The sequence below is a fragment of the Ambystoma mexicanum genome, chromosome 4p, assembly GCF_040938575.1.
Source record: "Ambystoma mexicanum isolate Mex_15411 chromosome 4p, UKY_AmexF1_1, whole genome shotgun sequence".
NCBI lineage: Eukaryota > Metazoa > Chordata > Amphibia > Caudata > Ambystomatidae > Ambystoma > Ambystoma mexicanum.
In genome coordinates, this window is record NC_090927.1 from 582,914,861 (window position 1) to 582,938,898 (window position 24,038).

The following is a 24,038-nucleotide window of genomic DNA, read 5'->3' on the forward strand; positions in this document are numbered from 1 at the left end:
ATTTGCATGTGATGGTATCTGTGTCTGGGGGCTGGAATCTGTGTTGTAGGTCCGCAAACGGGGCAAGATTCCCATCTTTCAAGACCTCCCCCGCTTTCTGGATCCCCGCCCTCACCCAGCATGGCCAAGGTTCGAATTTCGCAATTTCCCTCAGGTTGGCGTTTCGCCATAGGGGTTGCACCGCTGATATTGTTCCCCCCCCACCCCACAAACTTGTGTACGTTCCTCCAAGTGGTAATAATCTGTGCCTTCATTGTTAGTGAGGCGGGTCTAGGGGGGGCTTGATACAATAGCTGCAATGGATCGGTGTCGTGCATGGCTCCCACATCGGCTTTGATATGGGGTAGTTCCCGGTCTCCGTGCAGTAGGTCATTGACCACCACCAGTTGGGAGGCCCAATAGTAGGTCTGAAGGGAGGGCACTCCGATCCCACCCTCCCAGACCGACCTCTGAAGTGTGGCCAGGGCTATGCGCGCTTGTCCTCCACCCCATAGGAGCTCCCTAAGGAGGATTTCCACCTGGCCAAATTTAACCCCCAGGATCTGCAACAGGGCGTTTTGAAGGACAGAGAGCTAACATTTTAAAAAGGGCGGCTCTACCCATGAGGGTCAGGGGGAGAAGCTATGATAGGTTTGAGATTGTGCATGCTATAACTGGTAAGATCTGTTGTTATCCAGGCCCCAAGTTATCGGAAGCCAAGCTGTTCTATGTGGTATGGGCAATCAGATGAGTCGGGCTGCCCCCCTCCTTTCACCGGAAGAAAACTGATTTCTTCCAATTGATCCCTAGACCACTAAATTCCCCGTATTGGACAAGCATCTGGGTCACTATGGGGCATGTTCGGACGGGCTCTCCCAGGTATATCAGGAGGTCGTCCGCATATAGGGATATCGGTCATCGTGTCCCTCTGGCCACCTGAATCCCATCCAGGATGTGCTCTGGTGAAGCCATATGCCAATGGCTCTATCGCGAGAGCGAAGAGAAGGGGGGAGAGGGGGCACCCCTGCCATGTACCCCTGCTTAATCAGAAGGAGCGAGAGGTCCACCCATTCACCTTGACCTCCGCCCAGATATTTGTGTACAGCAGCTTCACCCATCCCAGGAACCCCTCCCCGAAGCCCATGTGTTCCATGATCTCCCAGAGGCCATCCCATCGGACCGAATCGAAAGCCTTCTCAAAGTCGATTGCTAGAGGAGCAAGCGGGTTGTTAATGGTGGGAGCCCTCTCTAGCGCCAAGTGAAGTTGACGCAGATTCATTCGGGTCGATTGGTGTGGCATAAAGCCACATTGATCCAAGTGTATTGGGGCATCAGCTACCGGTTGTAACCTATTGGCTACGAGCTTGGCGAGGACCTTCGCCTCGCCATTGATTAGCGAGATTGGCCTATAGGAGGCACACTGCTCCTGGGGCTTATCAGATTTAGGGATGACCACAATGGTGTCCTTACAGAGGTCCTGCAGGAGGGTGCCCTGTTCCCGGGGCAGTCGAGAACATTTTATGGAGGGAAGATGTAATGTTGCCCCCCCAGCTTCTGTCAGGTTTCAACTGGGAACCCAATCGGGCCCGGCGTTTTCCTGGTCTGCAGTTGGGCTAGTGCTTCGGCCACCTGGGTCTCCGAGGGCAGAGTCCAGACTCGCCCTTTGCTGTACTGAGAGTTGGGAATAGTATGTCATTTAGGAGGGTTGGGTCCAGCCGCGAAGTCGGGGCCCGATAAAGTGTTTCATATAATTGGGCAAAGGCCTCCGCTATCTTTGCGTCCGATGTGCACCTTTCACCCCGTGAGGTGACAATCTCTCGAACGCAGCGTTGTCCCTCATCCCTTTTCTCCAGCCAAGCTAGCATTCTGCCTGCTTGGTCCCCATGTTAGATTCTGGCTCGAGAGTCCCAATGGGCTTGTTCAGTGTTGTCTAATAAGAGATTTCGGAGCCGCTCGGTGGCTTGTTTAAGAGAGAGCTGGGTCTGTGGGGATGGGCCAAGGATGTGTTAGTTCTCGCATTGGGTCAGTTTGCCCTCCGCTTTCGCTATGTCTTGGAGTCTCTCTTGCCCCCTATTCGCCACCCAGGAGACTAAAGCGCCCCGCAAGACAGTCTTATAGGCCTCCCAGACCACCACCGAGTCCTGTTCTCCGTTATCATTAATTTCGAAGTACTCAGTGGAGACTTGCGTAAGGTGGTCAACGAGCTCGGGGGAAACCCAGATGGTAATTGTTTAGTCTCCATGTTCTAGGGGGGGATGCACCCTGTGTGCGAATCTCCACAAGTAGAGGTGAGTGGTCTGAGATGCCCCGGGGAAGGAAATCGGCCGTCCGTGCTCTGTAGAGATGCGTGTGTGGGACAAAGAGATGGTCAATCCTGGAGAGGGAGCAGTGGCCTCCAGAGTGGAAGGAGTACCCCTTGGTGTCCGGGTGTAACTCTCGCCATACATCACCCAGACTCAAGGCGGACGCAAAGTTAAACCGCTTCGTAGGGGTGTCCGGGTTGCGTTGTCTGAGATGTGTACGGTCAGTGGCATTGCACATGACATCATTAAAGTCTCCCCCACAGAAACAACCTATCAGGTTGGTGTTTACCTATGAGGGTAGTCCATTCCTCCAGTAGCTCCTGCCCCAGTCCGGGTGGGGAGTATATTAAAGCAAAAGCGACCCTCTCATTCCAAAGCGTTCCCAGGATCAACACAACAGCCCAGAGGGCCTTGTTCCAAGCTTTGGAGGGCAAAAGGGATGCGTTTGTGTATAAGAATGAGTACCCCTGGATCCCATTGTATATCCCGCATGGAAGGCAGCCCTGTAGTTTGTGCGTTGGAAATGAGCACAGTTTTATCCCGCTAGGTGTGTTTCGGATAGCAGGGCCACGTCGGGGGAGTGTCTACTGAGTATTTGCTTAATCAAGCGCCTTTTAATCGCGGAGCCCATCCCATTTACATTCCAGGTGAGCACCTTGAAAGACTTGGGGCGTTCAGTCGGGATCGACTGGGGTTGTATGGATGCCATCCAAAAATCGGGAAAATGGGTTGGGCGGGTGTTTCACGAGGAGGGTATTCCCCGTTAATGGTGATGTATTGCGTTGCGTGCCTGGAGTAATGAATATTGCACTGTCTGGACCATCTGTAGCCTCATTTTACCATGAACCTCAACAGACCTTGGAGCTTGCAATGGCACGTTGCTCCCAGGGTAACAAACTCATAACTTTCCCTTCCCTCCCCCTCCCCATATTCCACCCCAACACGAAGTACCTATAGCCCCAACATCGCTGACACTCCAAGAAAAAGGTAGGGTGTCAACCTTGCAAACCCTTCAAGTTAAATCTAAAGAAGTTGTAGGGGGGAGTGTAGCCTTTTCCCAGGTGCGCTAGCCACATTATTAATGACGTAAACGACTTACAACAGCTTCGTGGCAACCATCTAGAGTCAGTCCCCGGTTCGGTGAGAGTGGCTGGTCCAGCTCCAGAGGGTGGCCCGCTGGTGGTCTGGGATTTCTGTCCCTGTTGGTTCGAGGTGCCGACCAGTCTCACTCAATATGTTGCTCTGCTCTTCGCTAGACCTCCTTTGGGTCGTTGAAGTGGACCGTTGTGCCCTTTATGATAGATTTTCAGCTGAGCCGGGAAGAGCTGGCCGTATTTGACTCCCATCGCTTGCAGCGATCTTTTGTTTTTCAAAGGATTGCCTTGCCTTCTGGACCTCCTGCGTGTAGTCTGGGAAGAAGGCTATCTTGGAGCGGTTAAAGGTGATCGTGCCTTTGGTCCGTGCAAGGTGCAGCAGCGCGTCTCGATCCCGATAGTTCAATAGTCTTGCTATCCCCATTCGTGGAGGAGCACCAGGCACTGGTCTACCAGTGGGCATTCGGTGTGCCCTTTCTATAGAAAAGAATTTGGAAAAGGATTGCTGGTGGAACAGGTCCATCAGCCACTGTTCCAAGAAAAGCTCCATACAGGGGCCTTCAGCCTTCTCGGGAATACCTAGGACCTGCCCTCCCCTTCTTCGACTCTGGCTTCCAGAGTTTTACGTTTGGCGGAGACGCCTTGAAGCTGTTGTTGCACCGCGTGCAACCCGTCCTCCGTGTTGGAGATACGCTGTTCCGTCTCACCCGTTCGTGCTGACAATTTCTGCAAGTCATGTCGGAGAAGGGACACATCCAGGCTAATTCCGTCCATCTTCTGCTCCATCGATGTGCAGGAGTCTGCTATAGCTGCCATGACGTCTGTTAAGGAGAGTCTGGATGCAGAGTCCTCATCTACCGACGGCAACGGTTGAGAATCATGGGGTTGCGATGGAGGATTCATGTACTGGTCGATTCTGTTTTGCATGGTGGGCCGTCTAGTTTTCTTTCCCCATGTCCATTGCCGGGCCCCTTGGGCGTCTTCCTGTGTCCAGATTACGGTCCCGTCACACTCTGGCCCAGCCCCACAAGGGTACTACACAGGTCGATAAACACAGCCCGCACCTTGTCTGGGTATAGGTTGCCCCCCTCGACCGAGGCGGGTGGGGGGGGGGTAGGAGGGTGCGAACCGAGCGGCGATTCCCTGTCGCAGACCGTTGGGCGGTGGCCGAGCCGGATGGTGAGCTCGTGTTAGCGGCTGTGCTGGCCTGGCCACAGGGTGCTGGAGATTTTACTGTTTTGCCCCCGGGGTGCATCGGGCTCAGTCAGTTTTAGTGCGTTGGTGTGCCACCCGGTCCCCTTTTAGGCGGCCCAGTGTCTGTACCACTGAGGACAGGGAAGAAATGGGAGATCTCTCCCCCTTCAGACGGCTCCAGACGACGGGGGGGGCCCCTGCTGCAGGCCCTCACCGGCGGGGCTGCCTCTGCTGTGTATGGGTCTCTGCCACGGCGACCAGGTGGCCGCTCCCGTCTCTCCTCGACAGGGCGGCTCAGAGCCCGGCACACCGATTCCTCCAGTCAGGGTCCCACGGGGCCTCGCCTCTGCTCCCGGCCCCCACCAATTCTCCGGAGCTCCGTCTCTGATGCAAGCTGGCAACCACCGCAGGGTGTGTGGATGCTTCGGTCCCCACTAAAAGCGCGCCCAGTGCTCCGGTGGCCATCTTTGTTCATCTTCGGGTCTGCACCGGCGTCTCCTTCCCCTGCTTCCACCTCTGCACCCCTGGCGCGTTTCAGGCTGGAATTCACCCCATATGTGCCCTGGGGTATCACGCACCGGAGAGCGTATTTTGGGGGTCACCAGATATAGGTAAGTAGTCGTTTATACCAGGATGTTAAGCTGCGGCAGAGGGAGCTCCAGAGGCACACGTCTACTACCCAGTTTTTCTTTTAATCGTCTTTGTGATTGCTAAATGTGCCTTGTCTTTCGTCACCTAGTGGCATTTCCCTATGGAATTGTTAATGGTTCCCGCTTTAAATGAGTGACATTTTAGTGCAATAAAACGTGATCCTTACCTGTTATGCATTAAATGAAATTGAGTCCTCAAGTCTTTTATTTAAGAGCAGCCCTTGGGCTTACCAATGGTTTAGATTTATATTGAACTGTCGTATTTCCTTCATGTCTGATCAAAACGTGGATTTTTTTTTTCTTCTTTAGATTGCAAAAGCACTTAAAGAATTGCAAGAGACCAACATATCATTAGATATCCTAGTGGTAAGTGAAGAAAAATATTTATGCTTGGCACATTGAAAATGTTGCTTGCTTGCACTGCTTACAAATTTGCATGCACTTTATTACAAATGTTGCAGTACCCCAGAGTGAATGAATATCTTTAAAGCAAACTCGCAGCTTGCAGTAGATCTATTTTTATAATTGGCTAGTTTTTTGGCAGGCTTGCAACACCATTTGATGTTTGTACTGATTAGGGAACTCTTGCTTATAGGAGATTGGAGGGGAGTAATGATCCTTTATCCTCTGACAGTCACTTTCAGTTCTAAATGTCTATTCGCAGAATACATCTACCTCAAAAGTCTGCGCAAATTTATCAACAAATGAAAGCTCATTCGTCATTTGTGTAATCATCCCAGTATAGTTTATTCCCGACTTTAACTTTAGCAGCAGATCTTTCTTCTAACTGGTTTTTATTTTTGTGTGGATTTTACAAAATGCAAAATAGTGTACGGCCAGCCCTTATAAGCGATTTTATTTCGGCAATAGTAGCACCATATTAGTGAGCTGCATGTATAGGCCTGCCTTTAAAAAGGTTTCACCATCAAACTGGCTTTTAATTAAATGTTTTCCATGCGGAAAAGTCTTAACATTTAAGTATTCATATTCTGTTTTCCATGTTTTTGCATTTGTGTCCTTCGAAGCTCTCTATGCATCATTGAGCCTCCTGAATGCGGTTGCATGTTGCAGTATTAATTTTAATGTTTTTTTTTAACTAGAAGTTTTCTTTTTTCAACCATTTATTTAACTTTGTCAGAGACGATCTATGTTTACCAAGTGGATAACGAGAATCCTAAAATTATCATTAAAGTAGTTTCATACAACAAGTAAAACTTGCAAAACAGGTTTGAAAAAAATATATCCATTTTCGTTGGATTCCAGGTCGATCATATTATATTTGCATTTCATTAAGAAACCTCAAAGGTTTTACCATGTATCATTCTGTCTTTGTGTACATGGTAAGGATTTGATATATATCTCTTAATGCACGTAATTGTTTTAGCTCCATGATCCAATCATCGTGCGACGGGACTCTTGTTTGATTTCCACCAATTCAATATTTTTTTTTAAGCAATCTGGCATGCAATATTGAAAAATCTACGGATAATAATTTAAATTTTACCTATATGTCCAAGGAGATATTTAGTAGGTGCTAGTGTGGATGGAATGTCTGTGATCTCAGTAGCAGCAACTTCAGACCAGAATCGAGCATGTATACATTTGGCTGTTAAATGCTTACCTTTGAGACATGAATCCTTTGTACGAGAGGAAAAGTATAGCCACTCCAGCAGGTTTTTAATGTAAATTATTAAGTATTTTAAATGTGTATTAGAACTCTTTAGTCAACATGCAACACTCGGCTGAACTTTTGTATCCTAAATCATCCTCCCATTGGGAACATGAAGAAGTTGGAGCAGACTGATTGTGTTGGATTAGATCCTATGAGGTGATGAGCTTTCTGCGCTCCGTTCTTTGTAAGGCTACTTACTTCTAAATGCAGCTCTCATGTGAAAGTACTGAAGAGTTCCCTAGTATGAGTGAAATGTCTTCATGGGATGCAAATTGTCCACCAGAGAACATACCACCCAGTAACAGCGTGCAGTCTCTGTCCCATCTTGCATGTATATCCATGTTATGGGGTGGGGGTGCGGCTGGGGCTGTCAGGAATGTTCCAAAGTGGTAGGACGGTGCTAGGGTATATCCACATTCAACCGACTAAATACTCTAGCCCATGCATTTACGTGCTGACCGGAGTGTCATGATATTTAGGTTTGAATATCAGGGAGCATAAATTAGTTGGCAGTAGCCCCTAGTCTTTCGATACTCTGTGGGCATGAGTAATTGGGTGCGTACCAGTAAAACCGGTACCAAGCAGTAGAGCTGAAAGTATGGGAAATCCAGCTCCATAGTCAAACCGCTTGATTATATTCTTTCAGCTCCTTCTAGCATTGCCGTTACCCATACAAATTCCGATGCTATGGTACACATTGTCTATATATTGGAGGTCTGATATAGTTTGGGGTGCATTATCATTTTTGCAGTGACATGCAGCCATAACTTGATAGTGAAGTGTCGACCACACTCTAAGCTTGGATGGAGGTAGGTTCCAAGCTTACCATCGTATAGAGATTTGGGTTCTTGACAGCCCAATGAAATCCCAAGACGTCCATAGGTGGTTTGTAGCCCTCATCTAGAGGGAACGTCTCAGTCCATTTCAGCAGGAATCCTGTAAACTGTGCAATTGTTGTACCTCATCAAGGATCTGTTTTGGATTATTACTGCAATATGATATACAACAGAACATCCTCTGCATAGAAGGATATGATTTCAGGTGACCCGGACATGTGTGTACCACAGTGTCCATGATTAGATCTTATAATCGATGTTAACGGTTCTATACTTGGTGTGAATAGTAGTGGGCAGAAGGGGCAACCTTGCCTTGTCTCCCTTTCCAAAGTGATGGTGCAAGAGAGACCATTTGTCAGAATCCTAGCAGAGGCAGATGCATACAAATAAATGTAGTACAGCGAAAAGATAGTTGCACGAAACAAAGGCATTTCAGCATCTAAAGTGGCAGCTATTGCATTAGCATGTGGGTCCAGGTGGTGGATGATGCCCTCCAAATCATAAGGGCGACTCATTCCTCCTTGTTCTCGTTGTCTCTTGGCTGCATCCTTCTCTCCCTTCTTGCTGACAGGATGGGATTCTCTGGCACAGTCATGATTTGGTTTGCCTCCTACCTTGCAAGCAGACACCAGGGTGGTCAAATGAACTTGTTGTGTTCTAACCAATTCCAGGTCCCCCAAGACTCCATCCTCTCCCCAATCCTTGTAACCTTTGTATGGAGCCTTTGGGCACTCTCCTCGAAGATCCCAATAAAGCCATCCACCAATACACAGACCACACTCGTTTTACAGGAGTTAATAGCGCGCAGGACATCAATCGTCTCCGCAATTACCTTGCCATCCTCCAGTCCTGGATGTCAACTGCCTACCTCAAACTAAACCCATCCAAGACTGAATTGGTCCTCATCGGTCAGCCTCCTTAAAAAAAAAAAATAACTTGTCCAACAATGGCTCAATGATAGACTCCTAGAAGAATTTGATCCACAACTCAGTTTCAGGAAAATCTTTAGGCTTCACCATTGACAGCAGCCAGTCCTTCCAGAAACATAGCCAAGTAGGCCCAAATAGCCTGGCTTACCCGCACAATTCTCCAATTCTGCTGACCAGGGACTCATTTCAATGTACTCAGACCTTGCCGTACTGCGCTACTGTTAACAGATTGCATCTCAAATGCTGGCTACCCAGACTTTGCACATCGCCCCCCCCCCCTGCTCTCAAGCTAGGTCTGCACTTTAAACCATAAAAGCAGCTGACATGGAAGGTATAAAGCGCTATTGATCAGGATCTACCATTTGTGTCCTGTATCAGAGTTGTTTGTTAGCTAATCGCTTGACATACGTTTTGGTGCCCACATTCATCAGTGACAGTGGGTGGTATGAGCCAGGCCCAACAGGCCATTTTTGGGGTTCAAGCTGTAGAATTCTCACCACCTCCCTGAGACAAGGGAGAGCATCTCTTTTTAATAGATTCATTCCATACCATCAGCAAATGAGAAGTGAGGATTTGCCAAATAGTCTATTGCTCTGGTAAGCCAAAGAAAAAGGGAGCATCCAGGGCAAGTAGCACATCAGTGGATCAGGTGGGGTGGGGAATTTGTGACACATGCTGCTTAATGGCTGCAATCATGTTAATATCCGCATTGGCATAAAACCTCAAAACATTAGATTATGGCAGCTGTTTAAGTAACTTTATTACCATCTTATCTACCATGTTTGGTTCTAATCACCCGTGGCAAACATTGACCGGGTCTGTCTACTTCCATATCTTTTCATGCTAGCATCAGATTGTTTAATATATCTGATCTTGCTTGCAGCCAACGCATCAAATTTTAAGAGCTTGTTTTTTATCCTTCCCATATTTCTCTACTTGGTTGGTGACCATGTTTATTTTCGAACAATCGGATGGTTTTCTCCACTGATGATTATGCAGTATTCATTTTCAATACTGAATGCGATAGATATTTTTAAAAAAATGTATTTATACAGGAGGAACAATGCCCTTTTGATCACAGAAGAACATACAATAAATAAGATGTCAGATTTGACGGGAAGCAGTGAGCTTCTTACAGTTGGGGGAGTTTGAGGGACATTCTGACGAGATTGTGGAGGGGAGTAAATGGAACAGTCACCAGGGACAATACAGAAGTGGACCTACATACATTGGACGTTTTTAAGTGCAGGTAGACGGTACGGCCAGCTGTGCTTGGGATGTGACCATGATGAGTGGAGGCAGAGGAAGTGAGGGACGGAGGCAGGTTGGAGGCAAGGGAAACCTGTTTGCTAGCAGGCAGATGAGGGGTAGGTTAAGAGGGTGATTTGAACAAATCTGTGTGGCCTGTAAGTTGAATGGGGGAGGGGGGAGAGGGGGGAGAGAGGGGAGAGAGGGGAGAAAATATATATATATCTGGATTTGCATAAACCATATGAAATATTTTGATGCCAAACAAATTCTTACCATCTGCATCGTTGGATTTCTCTTTGGTCCTCATACTGCTCGCTATAGAGGCTATCTGGCACCTGTGCAGCAAGAAACCAAAAACAGGTGGAAATACCTGGTTTCTTTCACATGTACAGAGCAGGCAGAGTGCTCCCTTATCGACGCATCCATGCAGTGAGAGGCACAGGAGAACCCCCCCTATGCAAATTCAGACCTGCCATTTCCCAGCCTGCATCCCAAGTGGGCCATGTAAGCCTGGGAAAGCAACACTCCCCTGGCCTAGCATGGCTTATTGGCCATGCTCTGTGGAGAATAGTGAAACTCAAAGGGACAGTTAAAGCCACCTCAGGAGTGTTTCCTCAGCTGCTACATGCAGCTGAAGTGCTTGGAGCTTTCACTGGGCTGGTTGGCTCGTACAAAATTTGTGGTGGCTTGTCGCCCATTATGGACAAGCCGCTACTGGGTGTTGCCAGCTTCTACCACGGTGTAAGATGCTGTCCTTTTTACATTTTATAATGGCAAGTGCAGAAGGTAATAAGAGCCTCCAAATGAGCTGAGACCATTTTTGAAATGAGCTCCTGCTTATGTCCAGGGAGCAAAAATGTGTAAGCTATTAGCCAACCGCAAAAAGTCGCTTGCCACTTCAATTCTGTACATACTGTAAGGAACTCATGGTGGCAACAGTAAAAACAGACACAAGTGATCACAGTTCAAGGGTGTTTATTAAACGTATAATGGGTGAGGAAAAGCGCCTAATATTAACCTAAATCTAAGATGGGAGCAAGCTACGACCATCAAATAATAAGGCCGTCGTAGTGGCGTCTTGTCAAATTAAAAAGGACCTATACAAAAAAAAAAAAAAAAAATTGACAATCCTTACAACTAAATTACAAAGCATTGTGGGGCAATGTTCAAAAGAAAAGTGTTCACGTTTTTAGCACGGGACATGGCAGGACCTTTGAGCACAGCACACAGCTGGGCCTTGCCAGCACGAGGTTACGATGCCAGGACCTTCTGGTGCCAAGTCTCTTTCCTGCAAAGTCTCTTGCCTTAGAAGGCCTGCTGTACCATAACAAACCAAAGTTCCTTGGGTAATCTTTCACATTGGACGGTTGCTCTTCGCCCCTTTGCATCTCCCTCAGCCAGGCCTTGATCCTTCATTCAATGTTAGCTTCCCTCAATCGGATTTACTACGGCCTTTCACTCAAAACGTACCATTCAACAATCTCAATGTCCTTTTAAACTATCCATTGTGGACTTTCCTTCCGCCGTGTTCACACTTGTCGTTGCAATGTTCATTGATATATCCCTGTTTACTCTTAATTCGCAGGCATCCCTCTATCGGATTCACATTTGCCAGTTTCACAGTTCAGTCAGTTTTTTCCAATGTATCAGACCTACGAGGAATACGAGGGCTTTTGTTCGGCCCTGGTAGGACCACTTTGACACTTCACACTGGCCTCTCCTAAGGCTTCTTGGTTCTTGTAGTTTCAACAAACGCAACCCACAAAGGCTTCAGTCTGAGTCCTTTGAATGAGCGCCCTGTGATGCCTGACAACTCTGCTTCTGAACCTTCTTCTAGGCTTTCTTTAAAGTTCAATTCCACAAGTTCTTTGTTCAACAAAGTTGCCGCCTGCAACCTTGGGCCCAGCACAGTTCAGTTTTACTATTTGTCTCGGGGTGGGGGGGGGGTCGGGTCAAGGAAGGCACCACAAAGTAATTTGCTTCTTCCCGCTTTGTGCCGTCAGCAGCTGGACTTCCTGGTTTAATGATTTCTCTTTCGGAGGCTTTGCTGGTCTGAGTTGAAAAGGACCAGGGCAGTTCCCCCCCCCCCCCCTCGTCCCTCCAGGCCTCACCGCCTTTCTACTCCGTTTGAACTGCCTGTCCAATGTAGCTGTTTCCTTGTTCGTTCGGCCTTACTCAAAGTGTGCTTTCATACTCCGCCTTTTATACCTGTAGGGAAGGGAAAGGGCTGTCGGGTGTGCATAGTTATTTTCAATTGCCTGACCCTTATGTTGGGACATGTCAGGTAAACGACTCTGGTGTTAGTCCGTTGTTTTTCACGGTGTAGAAAATTGTTTGTGTGGGAAAAGGGGGAAGTGGGTTGAGCTTAGAAGTATCCTACGGGGTAGGCTGGGGAAAAGAGGTTAGAAGGAAGTGGCTACCGCATCTCGCCCATTGGCGTCCCACTCCCCAAAGACCCCCTCCCCCACCCACATCCAGGTGATTTCCCCCCACCACCTCCAGGAACTGGATCCAATAGCGATGGCCGTGTCCTGGCCACCTGGATGACAGATCTCCGGGGACTAGTGGGTGAGACACCTTCAGGTTTCTCACAATACACATAGCGCACCATTTCTTACTCGTCAATAGCCAAATATCATTAGCCAATGGCTAGTGGCGATTGCACATTTTGCATCCTGTTATGTCAAATAGCCATGTTGCTTCCACAATGTGCCAGTTGTGAATACCTCCATGGGCCTAGCAGGACATATGTTTGTACATGTAAGAACAATGCATTCAGGACATTGAGCAGGAGACATATTTGTTAATTGTTGTGCTTCCAAAACCTCACATTGCATACGAGCTGCATAACCAGAATAAATTGCCTAGTTTATTACGTAAGCAGGAACAATCCAAGAATAAAATATAAATAGTACATTTATATCCACTCTGGAGTCACAAGAATTGGTGGTGGGGCTTCCCATCAGAGGGTGTCAGAAGTAAAGAAGCAGTGGTCAAAATAGAACAAGTAACGGTTTAATCAGAAGCCTTTTGAACATGGCTAAACATGAATTTTGAAATGTGCTGCGCTTTTACCTTTCAGAATAAACTGCATGAGGCGCTGCTACTGTAATGAGATGCCCCTGACCCAAAGTGTCTGCATGTTCTACAAACAGTGCAGTTGGGGCGGTGCTTGCCACCATGCATTTGTCTGTACTCCCAGGGGGACATCTTCATTTTTATAACACTAAAACAAGATTTCTGATCGTTTGGTAGACAGAACGGTGGAGCCTTTGATTTTTGTTTGATTCTAATGAGTGATTTTTAAGTCGGGTCACCACGGAAGGGTTTCAGGATTTGAATTGAGAATACAGTTCTGGAGAGGTTTAAGGTTTGAATACTTTCAAAATGACATGAATACAATCTTTAGACTTCTCTTCTTGGTGTGAATATCATGGCTAAAATAATGGACTCTGGTCTGGCGCAATTTAAACTTTTCTTTAAACCTTTGTCCTTTCAAAGCAAGAGGCGTAATTGGATCGAGAGAATCTTATTCACAAGTTAACAATGAAGAGGCTGCTAATAAAAGATCATCGACATACTGAATCAAAGTGGACCCAAGCCCCCTTGAACACCAGCGAATCACGATCTCATTTTAAAAGCAGAGTAGTGTGTTGCACCTTCGCGTACTCCTGCGGTAAATGAGTAAAATAATACTGGACATTTGTTTTCATAAGTAGACGTGAACACTTTTTGACTGGCAGAATATACAGTTATAAAAAAGAATGCAGAACCTGTAGCCACTACTGTAAAGTGTGTTGCAGTTGCGCAAATAAACAAATTGTTGTGGGGTTGGGAACCGGGATAGCTGGCAGAACTGCTCCATTGACCGCACAGATATCTTGTACAAATAGATTGGTTTTCTTCACAGATTTCTTGACAAGTATAGTGGGAGTATTGCAGGGACTGTGGGAACAGGTACAATAATTCCCTATTTAAGCAATGACCCAAGGACATGTTTTATTCCCTCTTGAGCTTCTTTTGAAATGGTGTAAGGGGAACAGATTTGGCTAGATTCAGTGTAATAAGTACTCGTCCACATTAGCTATTCGTCCAGCTACATTTGCATGCGTGGAGCAAAGGGCGTTTTGAAATATATTTTACTTGATGTATAAGCGAATTACAAAAGGCACAATAAAATACACATTGAAGAGGAATCGGTTTCACGGTCCCTGTTGCAATAGAGGAGTCGTTCAATCGCTCCTTTTTGCAAAACGGCCAAAAAATTCAAATTCCATGTGTGTCGAGACCTCTAAATTCCATCGGAAGAACAATACATGGTACAACACATCTTACATAGTAAAAATCCAATCCTAAAAGATTTACTGGTGTAATGATACTCTGAGATTGGTCCCAAAGCGAGTAACTGGATGAGGTATCCTTCTACCTCCAATGCCAACTGAATTTAACACTGTCTAAACGGAGGGACGTGGCAGCTCAGATGGCCTCTTAAGTGGAGCAGCATTATTATATGTATTGAGTGCAGACCTGGCTTTGAGCAGCAATGGAGCGCTTTACAGAGGTATACAACATACAGATGCATAACAGAGCGCTTTTCAGAGATAACAGAACAGATATACAGTGGGGTGGTGGGGATACAGAGGGCACAGAGAGGGGTACAGCTGTACTGGGTGGTGGGGAAGAGGGTTGGGTGGCGTCTAGCGAGTTAGGTGGTGAGAGGGGCGATATGATGGCCTAGTTGTTGAGGCAGAGAGATTCTTTGAAGAGGTGGGTTTTGAGTTATTTTATGAATTGTAGGTACGGGTGGCGATTCTGATGCTGCCTGGGAGAAGGTTCCATAGTCTTGGGGTGCAGGCAGAGAAGGCTCGCTTTCTGCTCCTTTCCTTTTTGCAGCATCTGACTTGAAGTCTGCATGTGTCCTGGTTTCTGGTGGTGTGCTGTCCGCTGGAGATATTTGTTTCTCTGCAAGGTATCTGGGTGACTTGAGGGCAACTGCCTTTTAGATGATGCAGCAAGACTTGAAGGTGATTTGTGCATGCAGTGGGAGCCAGTGAAGGTCGATTACTCAATGGCTGGCAAGCATGGCTACCAAGTATCAACTAGACATAGCTTACCCCAGTTTACATATGGATCAATCAAAATCAGTGGTTAGACAAAATGGCTATCTCATTGGCTATCCCAGTGTATATCAAGCATAGCAGGTGGAGGAAATCGCTGTGAAAAAGGAAGAAACTGCGCTGGTCATGCTCATAATTGCACTAATCATTGTACACATTCAATGTCTTAACCCACATTACCAGTGACTCCTCTTCCTCTTCTGTGAAAGTTGGGTCACTTTCAGTGCCCCACCCATCCTTGTTAAGGTTGGAGCTGCTGGATTTGTAACGTGAATAATCTAGCCTCAGTGGTTTCTTTCTGTCTCTTCATGAAAATGCTACACCGCTAATACCTCGGTCAAGTTCTTGTTTTCTCAGCCAGTGAGTAATCCCTTAATTCCTTCAACAATTCTGGGCTACAGTCCCTTTACAAATGGAGCAACTATGGCTTGTTGCCCACATCCCTGAAAACAGATCAAAACATTAGTTTCAATCTCTCAAGATGATTGTCCACGTTCTCCCCTATACTTTGCAATCAATTTTGTTCTAGTCAGTTTTCTTGGGCCAAGTAGTGAACTCTTTCAGATTCTTTAGAGGGATCTTCAAGTGGCAAGTACCTTCATAGATTTTAAGACATTATCACCCAATATTAAATGCATCAGTGGAGCTTCATGGGGCATGCACAGTCATTATCTTTTATTACCTCCACCAGGAAATTGTCTCAAATGGTACACTACTGTGTCAGCCAAAGGGAATGTGTTGGGTCGGGTGGGGTGTTCGTGGTGGGTGAATGGGATGTTGCAGATGCAGTGCAGGTACCAAAAAGGTTAGAAATAGTCCATTTTATCACACAGGAATTCCTTTTGTTTGGGGTACCCCTTGAAGAGATGGGTAGTCTACCACAACTGTTTATTTTTAGGGTAGGTTGTATTTGCTTGTTTTGCCTTTTAGTATTTAACTGCTGAGTTTCCATTGGGCATCTTAAGAGCCCTATTTTTAGATTCTAACGCTATTTAATGGCCACCAGGTATTTGTTGGTGAAACCCACTGCTTTTAACATTCCTATCCAGATCAAACATACTTCCATAAGGAAATTGCATGGTTGCATGCACATGTAACATGGTACCATTTATCCAAAAATGTGAACGTCTCGGGCAAATATTTTGTGTAACTTTGCTTGGCGGTGGGGGTGAGGGGAGGACAGGATGGATGGCACTTGCTTTTAGTGACCTGTTCCTTACAGAGATGACAAAATTAGCTTCAATCTATTCATATTAGTAACCAAGGAGGTAGGGGATTGGTTCCTCCAATAAATGCTACATAGGATGCGACACGGCTGAAAGGCTAAATTTAAACCCATCTAGGTCGCCAACAGGAGAGGTTGTACCGACAAATATCCCGAAACACTAATCTGTAGCTTCAAAAGAAGCTTGTTTCAAACTTTGCCATGCCCCCAATATAGTGCAGAGGCGTAGCTAAACCAGTCATGGCTCACTTAGTGACCCTGTCGCATGCAGCAACATCGAGGTGCTGTTTGTTCACCCACCCCCCCCACCCATTATCTTAAATCTGATTGGTGGTCCAGAGGCTGGTTAGGGAACAAGATGAGGGTTACATACTTAAAGTGGAACTATAAGCAGGATATGGTTTCGTTACTTGGATAGAAAGGGGAGAAATGACTTCACCAAAGTCATGCTCGCCAAAACAATGGGTCTATGGCTGCACAAATGAGTCCTGGTTTGCAATGGATGAACAGATGGAAATCACACTTACACTTCCACATTTTGCCACTGGTACACTATTCTCTGCCGCCAAGTTCAAGGGGGTTAGGGACCTGTACCGCTGCTTGACTGGGGTTAGAGGGTGAGAGCACCAATGTTGCAATTGAATGTAGGGGAACCTGTCTGCTTCGGTCAGATGGAAGGCTGCTTTACATTGATCGAATGAGCGTGGCTGGTCCCCCTCAAAAAGTTGTCCCAGAGATTCAAGACCCTTGCAATCCAATTTTGAAAGTTTAGTGGATGGAACCCTGGCGAGAAAGCCGGGTTATGGAATATTGGGGAGGAGGGACCCAGACCCCTTGGGATGCCCCTGTGCCTTGAGGCCCAGTCCCATGTTTTGAGAGTGTTTGGTGGAAGACGGCATCCTTTTCCAGTGCTGGCGCAGTGGGGGCGGGATGTGCGGGAGAAAGTGCAGGTGAAGTGACAGATGGCATTGCTCCATTTCCACCCACCTCGGGCGCTCAGAGGACGCGACAAATGCCCTTGTGTGCCAGCTGCGCTGCTACTGGATATTTACGCAGGTCCGGGACCCCCAAGCGCCTACCCTAGCACTGCCCATCGCCCTTTGGGAAATCCTCCCCTTTCTACCCTTCCAAATGAACCGAAACATTTCTCTTTGCAGCCCGTGAGGAGGAGGTAGAGGGATTGTAGTGGGTAAGGATGAGCGGGCATACAGTAACCTCGGAAGGAGGTTCATTTTACAGGCAGTAATACGCCCTATGAGTTAGATTTCTCGATCACCAGCGGTTGAGGTCATTCTCCAGCTCTTTGAAGAGCGGGGGGCAATTTGCCCGATATACCTCTCCCGGGCAAGCAGGAATCCGCACTCCTAGGTAAGGAATTACTTTTTTGCTCCATCGGATTGGACAGTGTTTCAAGGGATTCTCCCCCCCCCCCCCCACCCGCCCCCACAGCTCCAGCCTATCCCCAGGGCAACAGACTTAACGAAGTTGATAGAGAAGTTATCTACCATCCCAAATGTATAGATTTCTGCGAGAGCGGGTTTCAACAAGGAGCTAATATTCGTGACGAATAACAGCACATCTCCCCGTAGAGTGCAATCTTGTGCTGAGGTGCCTGCCTGGAGGCCCATGATCTGGGGGTTTAGCTGAATCCTTTGGCAAAGGGCTCCATAACTAGCGCAAATAGTAGCGGGAGTAAGCGGCAACCCTGTCTGGTTCCGCAGGTTAAGGGAATCTGGTTGGATAGGGAAGCATTGACCCTAAGCAGGGTCCTCTGGGATTGGTAGTTGCCTAAAACAAGTTTTTGGAAGGCTGGACCGAAGCGGAACACCTCTAGGGTGAGGCACATGAAGGCCCAGTCTACTTTGTCGAATGCTTTGGTTGCGTCCAGAGCTAAAAGTGCTATCTACCGTGAGTCCTGGGTTGTGATATCAATTAGGTTAAGGGCTCTACGGATGTTATCACCAGTTATGTTTTTATGAAGCCTGTCTGATCCGGGAATACTATGTCAGGCAGGACCCCTTCTAGGCGGTTCACAAGAATGTTTGAGTAGATGTTAGCGTCTATGTTTAGGAGGGAGATGGGCCTGTATGAGCTGTTGTCCCTGGGGTCTTTGCCTGGTTTAAGAATGAGGACAGTGATAGATTCCTGCATAGAAGGGGTGACCGCTCCGGACTCCACCCGAATGAGTTAAAGAGGGTGACCAGAGGGGCTATCAATTGAGGGCGGAAAACTTTATAGAACTTTGAGTACCCATCCAGGCCTAGGGCTCTGGGTTTGAGGGACTTAATAGCGGCGTCAATCTCATCACCTGAGATCGAGGCGTCAAGGCTCTCTCCGACAGTCTTTAAGCTGGGGAAGCCCTGCACTTTGCAGGTATTCTAGTTCATCCTAGTCTCGCGGTGAAGTAGACATAACTTCGGCAAAGTGGGCGAACGCAAGCTGCAGTTTTTCTTAGTCCCCATATTGACCTTGCCTTGTTGGTTGCGAAGACCTATAATCCTGTTTCTCCTCCTCGCCTTGGCTAGCTTCTCCACCAGTAATTAATTTGGCTTGTTGTTCCTGGCGTAATAGCTTTGTTTAGATTTGGCTAGCAGGTGCGCTGTATTCTCTGCGTAGTCGGCTTCCAGTTTTTTCTGGGCAGCCTGTAGGGCCCGTTGGGACATGGGGGACCAGCCTTTATGCTTATGTTCCGTTCGGCCCTCTGGACCTCCTCTTCGAGGTTCAGTCTGATTTGTCATTTTCGTCTATGAAATGCTGCCCCGTGCGCAATTAATTCTGCTCGCACCACTGCTTTCATGGCGTCCCATGTGTTGGCTGGGGAGATATCAGCGTTCGGGTTTTCCTTTGAGTTTTTGATTGTTTTTGCTATTGAGTCTCTCAGTGGCATCTCGTTAAGGATGGGATTGTAGAGATTCCACCAATGTCACGGGACAAGGTCCGGATCGTGAGCCCGAAGGGCCTAGGGTTACTGGAGCATGGTCTGATAGTATACTGGGTCCGATGGACACCTCATTAACATAGGCTCAAGTCTGCGGGGAAGCCAGCAGCAGGTTGATCCGGGAGAACTTTCTATGTACTTAGGAGTAAAAAGAGAAGTCCCTCTCGGCGGGGTGAAGCACTCCATGTGTCCACTACATCTAGGGTTAGGAGAAAAAGGAGGCTGATGGCCAGTTTGAAGACTCTGGGCATGGGCGGGGGGTGTGTGTGTGTGTGTGTGTGTGTGATCTGTCCTTGGGTGGGTCTGTTAAAGTCTCCTCCGATGATGATCTGGCCTTCTGCAAATGACAGGATGGTCTTGCCCAGAGCCTCATAGAATGTGTCCTGACCATCGTTCGGGGCATTGCAGAGTCTCCAGAATGTGTGGGTTAGCCCTTTTGCGGAGAGGATCGTTGTACCCCTGCTTTCTTCGTACCACTGGATGCCAGGAATTGGAGCGGGAAGTATCTGTTGCGGAGATGCGCAAAGTCTGCTGGTAAAGGTGCATTTCCTGAAGAAAAGCCACTGTGCTTTCCCCATCGTTAGTCGGCTGGAGAACAGATTTGTGCCGGGGGGGGGGGGGGGGGGTTGGAAAGAGTTCAGTCCTCTGATGTTAAGCGAGACAAAGTTCAAAACCAGATGAGGCGGGGGAGAGTCTGGGGCATTCGTGGATCTCGGGGAGGGGTTTGGGATGATCGTGGGTCAGCCATCTCCTGGGTGTTTTGTTAATTTAGAATCAGATGGGGGGGGAGGGTGCGGGGGAAGAGTCCATGGCATTCGGGGATCCTGGAGGAGGGGGACTGGAAGAGCATAGTCATGTCCCAGGGGTTTAGTTGGCATGATGTCCTCTTGTGGCTGGGGTTTTAACACCGACCTCCAACGGGAGGCTGAATCTGAAGGTTTAGGAAGCCGGTTTTTCCTGTCCACCATCCCATAGCCAACGGGGCTAAGACAGTCAACAAAGTTTGAGTCCCACTCCAAGGGGGTATAAATGGCATGCGCCTTGGAGTTGGACATGGGCCGTGTGAAGCCTGCAGCACTGAGCTCGTAGTTCCCTGTTCCTGGCCGTCTATTTTTCGCCAGGGCTGCTGATGGTCATTTTGCATTCCGGCTCCTCTGTACCTTCGCCCAGGAAGATCGCCTCGGTTCAGGGAGCGAGTTATCAGTTTCACCATCCACGTGATGGTGTAACATCGCGGCAGTATCCTCAAGGTGGCTGATCCTACGTAGGGTTCCTTTTTATAGGAAAATTGTAAGGCTGTTGGAAACAGCCAATGGTATTGGATCTGTTGATCTTGTAGGAAGATCGTAAGGGGTTGAAGGGCCCTTCTCTTTTTCATTGTCAAGAGGGAGATCTCTTGGTAAATTTGGAGCGGGGAGCCTTGGAATGTCAGCTTGTCCTGGGATCGCCCAATTGCTGATAAGGCTCCTTTGGTGTAGAAATGCGCACTCGTCATCACATTTGGGAGGGGGTCCAACTCCACTCCTCGTCGAGAGCGCAACCTGTGGGTGCGGTCCAGCATCATTGTGATTTATCTAGGTGTGGCAGCAGTGTTTGGAAGAAGTCACCCACATATTTAGCCCGGTCTTTATCCAAGACCGAGGAGGAGACCCTTTTGTTACCTCTGGCCCTATTTTCGAGATCCTCCTGTTTGAATTCGAGAATTTCACTTCTATTGGAGTGCCTGGATCGAATGTTGGACTTCCAGAGTTGTGGTGTGTTCTTGGGTCAAGTCCTCCACTTCACCCAGCCTCTGAACCGCGCCTGTGACCCTCTGGTCCGTTCTCTCTATTTTGGTGGAGAGCTCCGACATGCATGATCTAAATTCTACCTCAATGTCTGACATGAAGGCTTGAATGTCCTCTTTGGTTTCCAGCAGTCCTTTGTCTTCCGGGGCTTTTTGAGGTGTGAGTTTTGGGGGCTCAGATGTTTTCCCCCTGTCCGCTGTAAGCAACATGGTGGTAATGCTGGTGTTCTTGGCGGGTTTCAGATGCCTGGCCATTGTTCTAGGTCTCCGTCAAAGGATTCCTGTGTGATTCCTGGAGTGGATAGGCTAAGGAGAGGGGTATGGGGGGCCCAATGATTAATGGAGCTCTGACCGACCTGGAGAGGGCTGACGGATTTTGTGCGGCACAATATGGTGGGTAGTCCTGCTCGTGGCATGAATCGAGAGTATGTGAGTGAGGCCAGTTCCTGGGTGGGTAGCAAGGTCGGTTGGTGGAATTCCATCCGAGCTAGGCTTCAAGTGGATGGGAGATTATTGTGGTGGCGGAGAGTTGCGGTGTCCCGGGTCTCACTGGAGTGGTAAAAGCCCAGAAGCCATTAATGGCGGGAAATTTACCCCATTTTTCACTCAGTCGGTCCCTATGGTGTGTCGGGCTCCTTGTTGCGAGTCCAAAATGAGGAAGTGTGCAAGTTAACTGCATCAAGGGAAGCCAGCCAGCTGTTTTCTCAGGATGAAGGGCCCAGACCACCCCAGATGGACTTAGCCAAGTCCTATGCTGCTGAGAAGGTTTCGGGCCGGTGTGCCCCAGGAAGTAGTCACAGGCCCAGGGGTCACTGGGCACCCTGGAAGAATGGAGGAGAGAAGTTGTGCTGAGAGCCCTTGTTGCCCCAGGGAGGGGCTGTGTGGGGCCTGTGTGATGACTACCCTTGTTGTGGGGCCCGGGCTGCCCCCGGAGGGTGAGGGAGCACGGGGCCAGGCCGTGGGGGGGGGGGAGGACCGCCAACAAATCTCTGTACACCCTAGTGGAGCATATTGGGCCAGATGGCCGAGTTTGGTGGCGGGCAGCGCTGAGGATCCCCCCTGCCGTTGTAGCGCATGGGCACCTTTCCCCCACGCTGTCTGCAGGTGATGATTCACTCAGGGTCCTGCGCCTCAAGGATCCCCCGGGGCACCCAGCAGGCAGAGCGGGGGGGGGAGCGCGGGGCACCTATGTGGTGCCGAGCCTCCTGCCAGCATCCGGGTGCCGAGTGCTGCTTCTGTCTGCCAGTGGGAGCCGGCAATGTTTATATCGCCCTCTGCCACCACTAACTGTAATCTGTGGCTTCTCCCCCCGAAGACCGCAGTCAAAGTTGACCTGCTCCCTCGCCTGGGGCTAGGTCTCCATGGATTAGCACGAAGAGTCTCACTCGCTGCGGTCATAGGTGGCTGATCTTCACGGAGCGTCATCCGTTAAGGGGCGTTGGTGTAGCGGGGGGACCTCCAGCGGGTAGCGCTCCTTACTTAGTGACTCGCTGCGATGGGCTTCTGGTGTAAGCCTCCAGTGAGGTGCTGTGGCAGAGCTTCCTTTGGTCCGGCCCCCCCCCCCATTTTGGAATCCTCAGCATCGGATGCCTGCAGAGTTCGCCAGCTCTGTTCTGGGGCACAGACTAGCGTTAGGGGTCCATTTTGTCACTCCAAGCAGCTCCAGTTTTCCAATAGCAGGAGTCGCCTTCCTTTCGTTAGCAGGACGGCGGGCACAGCTCTTAAACAGTGAAAGCTGCAGGCTTCTTACGGAGACCATCAATGGTGCTCCAGGCCACGCCCCCATCATAACATTTTTTGAGGTTCCAAGTGCGAGAGTTAGTGTTGAGGAAGGCAAGGGAGAAAGGTGATCTATCATGGGGAAGCCATAAAATAAAGATCTTTGGGGACCTAAGTCGTGATGTACTGGAAAAGAGAAGCCTTTGATATTGCCAAGGAGAAGGTAAAGACCAAGCACTTGAAACGCTACATGATCTATCCAGCGATACTGAGGGGTGCTAAATGGTACAGTACACCCCTTTTCAGATCATCAGGGGGCTGAAGCGTTTCTCACAGACTTGGACCACCAACCCATGGCGGAAGCACCCATCAATAGAGCTGGATCTGTGTCATAGAAGAGATGATCGCATTTGGTTTAGATGTTGTTTGAGTTTTAACTCTTATTTAACCTTGCTTCAATTTCATGTTTGTTTTATTTTGATATTGCTAATGTTCATAGTTTGTTTTAGGTTGCTGTTGGATCTGTTTTTAATACTGTTAGTTTGAAAAACGCACGCAAAAGGCAGCCGTGGATATATTTATTAAAGGAAAGGACCCAATGCATTGTTGGGCAACGTGAGGTCCAGTATGATCACAGATGCCGTATTACGGATTTTTCAATACGGAAACAGAAAAATGCGGATTCCTCGCCTTATTGGATTACGGCGAGTTTGTGTGCTGCGTTGGTGGGAATGGCTACCGGTCCTTGCCTTGATTACTGGCTGCAGTCCGTTAACTTTGCCACAGCAAGAGCCCAAATTGTAAGCGCGAGGTGGGTTTAAAAAAAAAAAAGCTGATAGTCGGCAGGTTCCCATAATGATCTCCGTACAGTCAGATTGTGCCAACTATCCCTGGTCCTGGCCTCGGAACAAAAGGCAGATAAAAAGGCCAAGTGTTTGAATCAACCAGCAAAGCGTTCACCACCAAGGGAGGGGGACTGCCACTGACTCTCGGGGAGAAGTAAGCCTGTACCACTACCATCACCTTGGGCGAGGGGAGAACCGAGGAACTCTAATCTCTAATTGAGGCTTGCTTACTTCCCTACAAATGTCCTTGCTGGCTGGCTTTTTTCAACTGGTATGTGTGGCTCTCTGTCTTTCTCTTTCAACACTCCTGGCACGTTTACATCAAAGAGCTGTTTAAATGGTGATGCTGAACACCCATGCTGAGTATCTGTCCAGGACTGAAATCGCTACACTGGCTCCCAGTGGTTGCGAGGATTAAGTTCAAAACCCTCTGCATTGTCCACAAGGCCTTCTGGGGCCTTGGGTCAAAATACCTTCAACTCTCTCTTCCTAAATATCTT

At 48.3% G+C, this 24,038-nt stretch overlaps 1 protein-coding gene across 2 annotated transcripts in view; it reads left to right on the top strand.

Annotated features, from left to right (window-relative positions):
- Positions 1–24,038, top strand: part of LOC138453366 (elongin-A-like) — a 1,511,245-nt gene that overhangs the window by 206,078 nt on the left and 1,281,129 nt on the right. For both annotated transcript variants that reach the window (XM_069606133.1, XM_069606134.1), the window contains one exon: positions 5,530–5,586. In XM_069606133.1, coding sequence (XP_069462234.1) covers positions 5,530–5,586 — 57 coding nt within the window. The remainder of the gene's footprint in view (positions 1–5,529; positions 5,587–24,038) is intronic.